At 43.0% G+C, this 8,451-nt stretch overlaps 3 protein-coding genes across 3 annotated transcripts; all 3 read left to right on the top strand.

The window, feature by feature from the left end:
- Positions 1 to 3,084: 3,084 nt before the first annotated feature.
- On the top strand, positions 3,085 to 3,681 carry HETIRDRAFT_427250 (uncharacterized protein; the record flags this gene model as incomplete). Its single annotated transcript, XM_009548369.1, has 1 exon — positions 3,085 to 3,681. One exon carries the CDS (start codon positions 3,085 to 3,087, stop codon positions 3,679 to 3,681), a length of 597 nt encoding a protein of 198 aa, XP_009546664.1.
- An 812-nt stretch (positions 3,682 to 4,493) lies between these two features.
- HETIRDRAFT_451710 (uncharacterized protein) lies at positions 4,494 to 4,747 on the top strand (the record flags this gene model as incomplete). Its single annotated transcript, XM_009548368.1, has 2 exons — positions 4,494 to 4,568; positions 4,634 to 4,747. The coding sequence occupies 2 exons, from the start codon at positions 4,494 to 4,496 to the stop codon at positions 4,745 to 4,747; spliced, it is 189 nt and encodes a 62-aa protein (XP_009546663.1).
- Positions 4,748 to 5,977: 1,230 nt separating this feature from the next.
- On the top strand, positions 5,978 to 6,328 carry HETIRDRAFT_45985 (uncharacterized protein; the record flags this gene model as incomplete). Its single annotated transcript, XM_009547520.1, has 1 exon — positions 5,978 to 6,328. A coding segment is annotated over one exon (351 nt), but the record flags the coding sequence as incomplete, so codon positions are not given.
- Positions 6,329 to 8,451: the final 2,123 nt, after the last annotated feature.

The raw sequence follows: 8,451 nt of genomic DNA, 5'->3' as shown, positions 1-8,451 counted from the left end.
CAGGATGGCTAAAAAGCAAAGGTAAAATCACAGACCAAGAAGAAGCAACCTATTTTTGGGTTGGAATTGGCCGAGGACTTAGATTTATTATTGAAAACCATCTTCTGTCATCCACAACCAAAGTAGATCGGGCAAGCCCATACCCAATGGTAACTATTAAAGCAATTGCAGAAACCATCTTGCAAAAAGAGCAATTTAATGACTACCTGACTGATAGGAAATTTGATGGTACAGACTGGTCAGGAAAGTCCAACTCAAACAATGAAACCTCAACAAAAGATGATATTTGTCAAACTGATATTAAGAAGTCCAAGTCTCATAAATGGTCAGGAGCCTTAAAGAAGAAGAAAGCCAAGAAAGTCTCCTATGATAGTGACGATGAGATTATTCCAGTTAAGGCTGGTGCAAATGCAAAGGCTTCAGTCTCAGCCGATGAAATGGAAGGATTAGTAGATATGATGAACTGAATGGATATCACATTGTCAAAATATGTCTAAGTTTACTATTGAGCTATGAAGCTAGAATGGGACATAGTTAATATTATGTGAGCACCTGATTTGCAATCCAAACCCATAACTCTTCCAATTTAGACAAGCCCTCAATCAAGCTTTCAACATCAGCCTCTTCCGCATCCGGCACCACCACGGGAAATTGGATTTATCAGAATGCCTGAAGAACCTCCTTGGCAAGAGGAGATGATGTGTTATAGTTGCAGAGAAAAAGGACATGGATTGGGTTGGTGCCCTCAGATATTTAAATTAACCAAATCAGGAGTTCTAGCATGTGATAATGTAGGGCGGATCACTCATGGAACTGGTACAAGGATTAGCAGATTCTAAAATGAGACCATCATTGAAGCCACAAAATATAAAAGAGATATCATGGATACAACTCATCGAAGCCAAACCAATTTGGTTCTAGTCAATGGTGATACATCCTTAGAAGCAAAAAGTAATGACAAGGAAGATGTTTACATGATCTATAGGGAAGGTGAGGAATATCAAGTCTTTCTGGTGGAGTGATCTATTAAGTCAACTAAGTCTATGAGAAAAAGGGCATTTGATGGAGTATATCCACCAAACTGCAGCCAACTGTGATTAGATCCCAGGCCACAAGAATCTCAGGCAATGCAGGCTCCAAGAATTTTAGGAGAGCGGCTAGGTCATCCAAGACCAAAAACACTGCCTAACAAATTACTAGAACCAGCCAAATCATCTACAATACCTCAAGGACCATCATCTGGAACTAGAAGCTAGGGAAAACAACCAGTAGAACCACTTAGGATGCCTCCAGCACCAATCCCTATTGTTCCAACACCTGTGAATGACACAGCAAAGCCCTTTTTTGATTTTCACAAACCACAGTTTACCAAGAACTAGCCTGTCGATACTCATGCACCCAAGTATAATGAGGATAGCAATTTCATTATGAAAGACACTAGAGATGATCAGCAACCAAACCCTCCAAAATTGAAATTAGCCAAGAAGCAGAGTGTAATCAAAAAGGATCCTGATTCAGAAATGAAAGTTGACATTGTGAAACCAAAATAGCAGCATTTCCTTAAAAGGTCAACACAAAGATTAGAGGAACTGACAAAGGATCAATTAAAAGAAGGAACAGGAAATCGACAGTAAAAGAAGCCTTACCTTCAACAATCGATGATCTCATCAACAACCGATCCATCTTGTGTCTTGAATCAAGTTCTGCAAACACCAATTGAAGTTGCAGTTGGGGACTTGCTTAGAGTCTCTAAAGAGCTGTCTTCACTACTGTCAAAAAGTATAAAGTTCAAGGTTGCTGATCAGCCTAAGGCATCTCAAGATAGACATAAACGAGCTTACATAAATCTAACCCGGACTATTAGTGAACCTCTCATCAACATTTCTTTATTCTTTAGTCAATACCAAAACTCAAGCCCAGTATCTGTAATTATTGACACAGGGTCGTAGCTCAATATTATTTCTAAGGAAGTTTGCAATGAGCTCATATTCCTACCAGTTAACAAGAAAGCGCATATTAGGATGCATGATGCCAATGGTGGAGAAGAAGAACTCATCGGACTTATTGAAGATATCCAGTTACAGTTTGGAGGAATAACCACTTGGACCAGTCTTTATATTGGTGAGAATCTTCCATTCTCAATGTTGCTAGGACGTCCCTGGCAGAGAGGCAATTTTGTGGGAATTGATGAGAGAAAGGATGGAACCTATTTACAATTTAAAGATCTAGATAATCTGGATATAGTCCAGTTCAAAGCTAAGGTTGCTGATGCTAAAGGAAGAGAGATGGGAAATGGGAATGAGGAGCATCTCTCCTGGATTAGGCATTGGTTTCCTATCTCCAAGAGCTACACAGCCTCACTTGGTAATACTTTGGACCTGATGAGGAAGCCAGAAATCAGGTCACTTGACTGAGATCATTTTGAAAGTCGCCTGTGGAACCTGGGCCAGAGCCAAATCAGTCATTAGGAACATTGGAAAAGGCTCCAAGTAGCAGCTGGACTCCTCCAGCTGAGTCAGATATCAATCATCAGAAGTGCAGAAGAATCACATGCTAATGGTAACCTGGAGACACGGTCCTGTCTAGATCTGTCAAAAGATCTCCTATGAGGATTCCGATAAAAAAAAGTGCCAAGTTTACTACCCTGCTTGGCATCACCTACTGAGGAAACCCAGTTCTCTGCAGTCTTGCAAAAAAGGAAAGGGAAACACATGGATAGCATAAGCAAGCTAACTCAGAGACTTGAAGAAATGTCTCTAGAAAGGAGGAGAAACATTTAAGGAAAGGGTATAAAAAGGAGGAGGATTGAGCAAGGAAAGGATCATCAAATCACATTCCCAATGCCTTCTGAAAGTGCAAGCTCCAATTTTTATCTAGCCTTCCAAGAACTAATTGAGTGACCTTCTTTTCAACTCCCATTGGCTTTCAAGGTCTACCCAGATACCACCCTTCTTGATATTTATAAGCAGGCTTGGCAAGAAGACATCAGGCTTAATCATGATGGGGAGACCTATGACATTGTCTTGTCTGGCTAGGGAGCTGAGCTTGGATCTGGCTTCAAGCAGGGCGAGCATTTTCATGATCATGTTCTCCTCACTTCTGCTCTGGTTTCTCAAATCTCTGGCAGCACTGCTTCTCCTGGTGTGGAGTATAGGGTATTATTCATTCGAACCTATTGGCTCCCAGTGCCAAGTTGCAACCGAAACATTCACTACCTGCTTTTTGGTGGCACCACTGGAGGGTCCGATTCTGAAGCTGCGGCCCCCGGGCCAGGCAACTGAACCAATCCAGTGCTGGATATGTGTCATCTCCTTTCCCTTCCTGCTTTGCTGGCGACACCTCTCGACAACTCCAGCACTCTGCTCACCTAATCCTTGTCACGCCTCCACAACTTCATTGCAGCTGCCAATGCACAGCCCATGCCAGCCTGTCCAGATGACTCGCAGAGGGCCGGAATCATCCGAAGGGACCCCTACCCGCCTGATGACAACTACCGACTGCCACCTCCTGTCTCTCCACTCCCTTAGCTCCGTGTCGACGAAACGGACCTACGAGCCTATAATGGCACTCAAGAGGACTTGGACAGCTGAAGAAACGAAGAGGATCAAGTCAGAACAAGAGAGGGAGGGGTTGAGGGAACTCAGGGCATGGGGCACAACGCACACGACACACAAGCATTAGGCAGAGCTCCTGCCATTGATGAGTGCAAAGCCAATAGTCACAGAGGCAGTGGGAGGTGAATGGAAAAGTGGTGGAGGGAGCACAACAAGAACAATGCCATGCACGTTGATGGGGAGTCCCCACGAGGTGCGCAGGGCAGCGCAGATGTAGCGCAGCTCAACGCTAACCATTCCAGCGCAGAACATTCACCATTGAAGGGCTTAGCGGATGAGCAGCCATCTAAATGGATTTGCAGGACTTTTTCTTCAACCCCTTTCCCCTTTGGAATATGAACATCCACCTGTGATACCATTTGTCAGGCAAATAGAGCGCGTGCACAGCCCACTACGAACAATTCAAGCACTAGGGACTCTTTCTCAGAACTCGAGTGCCTAGGTTCATGCACCTCGTCCAATAACACCGGCAGTGGCCTATGACCTATGAATGCACTACCCGCACCCACTTCCGTTAGCTATGTAGTGGCACCCATTGTGCAGGCACACATAGATGTCAGAGATGCAACCCAGGCAGGAGTGGATGGCCCCGCAGACCTTGTGGCAGCTATTTGTGCTTGTACCGCCACCGCAGATGCTTTTCACAGGACTGGGAGCCTCAATGAGAGCTCTGGGGCCTCATACACCATTCACGCTTATGCGCCAACCACTCCCGCACCCTCTGTTGCATCACTGATGAATGAGCTGCAAAGACACTCACCATCTCCATTCCCATGATACGTTCTGCCACCAGCCCTGTCCCCAGTCGATAATGCTACAATATTTTATGTACATGCTAGCCCTCTAGTCGTAGACCCTTTTACAGACCTGCGGTTCATCATGCAGCCTACTCTTGGGCCTTTTGAGTATCATTCAGATGAGCTCAAGAAGCTAGGGATATCCCTATCCCCGGAGGTTCCCCCACCCTCTGAGAGCTCCTCTATAGCATCTTCTTGACACACTCCGCCCGATCCACATAGACCACCACCTCCACAGCCACCACCATCTCCAGACAACACAGTGCTGCCATTACTGACCCCGCCACTAACCCCACCTTAATTACCACTCGGCGTGAGCCTAGCAAGGCCCATTAATGTTGACGATGAAGAGTCGAGCCACGGAGCGCTGATCCCAGGGAATTTTGAGAACAATGAGGATGACGAGGAAGGTTCTGGAAGGGTTAGGGAGCTGATTCCAGGGCCAGACAATCAGTGGTCTCACATATTCTTCTGCAATGGACCTGTTATTTGCAATCATAATGGCTCACTTGTTTTGACCCAGAAGCCTCCAACACCAGTCTATGGGGATAAGTTTCTATTTCTTTTGACAATTATCAAGCGGTTCTGGTCAGGCTTGCACCCTGACACAAGCAGCATCTTGCCGTGCATAAGAGTTCTGATGCCCAGAATTATCCTAGTGTGGGCCCACTGGCAAAACCTTACCATGAGTGCCATTGTATCTCTCTGGAGTTTTGTTGAAAGGCAGTACTATCATCCCCGACAGTATGACCACTCTCTTGAAGCCACCTTCACGGACCCCTTATTTCAATTTTTCCTCACTTCTAGCAGGCTTGAATCAATTACTGCCCTAGACTGATATAACCCCTTAATATATTCCGATGAGTCATATTTTGTCTGGGAGGTATGCTGGCTATTTGAAATCTAGGGAAGGCATAATTTCATGAAGGTCTTGCATAGGTTCACTGACATCCACTTTGCCAATGACCTACCCATCCGCCATCTTGTTAACAACCACTTTTTTGGCCCTTCTCCCAACAAGGCATGGGCCCGGAACTACTTTCGACGACTCGACCATGCAGGCACCATGGTTGAGGAGCTCTGAGATAGGGAGCAGAGGTATATGGAGTAAGCAATAAGTAAGCAGCCTTAGTTAAGTGTTGAAATGGATAAAGAATCTTATTTGGAACACTTCTCTCTTATATTCCTTGGACATTTTGATGGCCTTTAATATTCTTTCTGATCTTTGTATAGGATGTCTCGACATGTTATAGTCTGGTGCTGCTCCTGTATGTTTTAAATATTCTCTATGCTCTAATTGATAGTTTCCTTTCTATATGAAATTCCTGCCCCTGCTTGGCATTATTATGGCCACTTACCTCCTCCATTGACTGTTATCTGACATCTTTGTATGTACAGGTTGGACTTGCAATATCTCTCAAATGTTTTTACCTATCACTGCATTGTTCTAAGTTGAATTTATATTTGAATTGGTGTATAACCTTGATCTTTAGAAAAATGTTGCCGCCATTACATCTTCAGCATAATTCATTCACTGCATACAAACATGTGGATAGGAAGGTTTGACCAATTGCAGGTCTATTTCCTGAAGAAGCTCGTGTTTTGAGGAATATTTCCGAAGACCCTCTTATCACTCTACTGCCACTCTCTCCAAATCCTTCTAAATTCATCCCTTTTACTAAAATCACACCTAAACATCTCAAAATATTAAACCTCAATCCTAAAGGATTCTTATGGCCAGAAGAAGAAAAGTTGTTTCAACATATCATGCAGCTCAACGAGGAAGCATTAGCTTTCGAAGAAACTGATTGTGATACTTTGAAAGAATCTTACTTCTTACTATATATTTATCTAACAGTTCCCCATACTCCATGGGTCTACAAGAATATTCCAATTCCACTAGGTATCAAGGACTAGGTTGTACAACTATCACAGGACAAAATAAAGGCGGGAGTTTATGAGCCTAGTTAATTAGCATATCGGTCGAGATAGTTTTGTGTAGTCAAGAAGAATGGCAAACTCAGGATTGTACATGACTTGCAACCATTGAACAAGGTTTCAATCCACAATGCAGGACTCCCTCCAATTACTGATAATTTTGTTACACCATATGCAGGGCGCTTATGCAATACAGTCTCTGATCCGTTCTGGGGTTTTGATGGAAGAAAAGTGCATCCAGCAAGCCAAGACCTTACTGCATTTCAGATACCATTAGGGCTATTATGTCTCACATCTATGCCTATGGGATATACCAACTCTCCAGCAAAATTTCAGAATTCTATGTCCTTTATTCTTCAAGACAAAATTCCCAATAAAGCAAACATATTTATAGATGACTGTGGAATCCAAGGTCCATTAATTATATACCATGATAAGGAGGGGAACCCTCAAGTTTTATCTGAAAACCCAGGATTACAAAGGTTTATTTGGGAGCATGCACAGGATGTTTATCATGTCATGCATAAAATCAAATGTGCTAGGGGCACCTTCTTAGCAACCAAAGAACAAATATGCCGGCCTGATGTGGTGATTGTGGGACAAAGATATACTCCTAAAGGCCGACTGCCAGAAACCAAAAAAATTGATAAAATTCTCAATTGGCCAGTTCTGATGTTAGTCAAGGATGTTTGTGGATTTCTAGGCCTTTGTGGAACTGTTCGAATTTGGATTCCCAACTATTCTCTTCTTGCTAGACTCTTAACAGAATTGATAAGAAAAGATGTGGATTTTGAATGGACTGATAAGCGGCAGGAGGCTTTTAGCACCCTCAAGAAAGTTATCACTTCAGCTCCTACTCTTAGATCCATTGATTATTCATCAGAAAATCCTGTTATCTTATCAGTGGATTCAAGTTACATCGCTATAGGATTTATTCTATTGCAACTAGACAAAGAAGGAAGGAAACAGCCAGCTCATTATAGATCCTTACCGATGAATGAAGTAGAAGCACAATATTCTCAGCCAAAGCTAGAACTCTATGGCCTTTACTAGGCATTATGGCATTACCAGTTATACCTGATTGGGGCCAAAAACTTTTATGTGGAAGTTGATGCAAAATACATCAAAGAGATGCTAAACTCTCCAGATCTTCAGCTAAATGTAGCAATCAACTGATGGATTCAAGGGATCTTGATGTTTGACTTTGCCTTGGTACATATACCAGCTGAATGGCACAAAGGACCAAATGCACTATCTCAATGGCCATTGGCAGATGGAGAAGTGATAGAACCAGATGATGACTCATGGCTTGATAATATTGCGTTGTATTCAGTTGCCAAGCAGCAGCACCATAATTTTCAAATCCCAAGACTATCGGCTGCTCAGAGCTATTCAGTTCAGGAACTTCTGTCAAGCCTTTCTATTCACCAGTCTCAAGAGGAAATATTGCAGGACATATATCACTTTTTGACATCACTTTTATATCCCTTTGGGAAATCCTCAGTACAAGAAGAGAAAAGATTCATCCACCAAGCAGCTAAGTTCTTTGTGAAGGATAAAGTAATGTATTGGCAGAATGGGAATCGACCCCTACTCAAGGTTATCATGAATAAGGCCACATGGATTGCAATCCTTACCAAAGCTTATAAAGGATTAGGTCATAGAGGAGAACAGGCAATATTTGAAACAGTTTGACTTTGATTCTTCTGGCCTTATCGATGTGCTGATGTCCACCATCATGTGTAATCTTGCCATCAATGCCAAATCTGCAGCATGCGAAGAATGGAGATCCCACTCACAGTCTCCACTCCTGCAACACTATGGACAAAGATATATGTAGATATTATGCTTATGCCAGAAGCAAAAGGATACAAGTATATTGTTGCAGCAAGAGATGACTTGTTATAGGTCTCAGAAGGACGAGCTCTTACAACTGCATCTTCAACAGCCTTAGCCAAGTTTTTTTAGGAACAAATATATTGTTGATATGCTAGTGATGCCTCTGAGTGTAAAACACACCCAAGAAACACCCCTACAAGTGCAGGTAGGCAGAAGCTGGTTCTAGTATGCAAGAAACTATAAGCTGTGAAACAACCAACAAG

This window comes from Heterobasidion irregulare, assembly GCF_000320585.1.
Source record: "Heterobasidion irregulare TC 32-1 unplaced genomic scaffold scaffold_05, whole genome shotgun sequence".
NCBI lineage: Eukaryota > Fungi > Basidiomycota > Agaricomycetes > Russulales > Bondarzewiaceae > Heterobasidion > Heterobasidion irregulare.
Note: the sequence above shows the minus strand (reverse complement) of the source record. Positions and strands in the feature narration are given on the sequence as shown.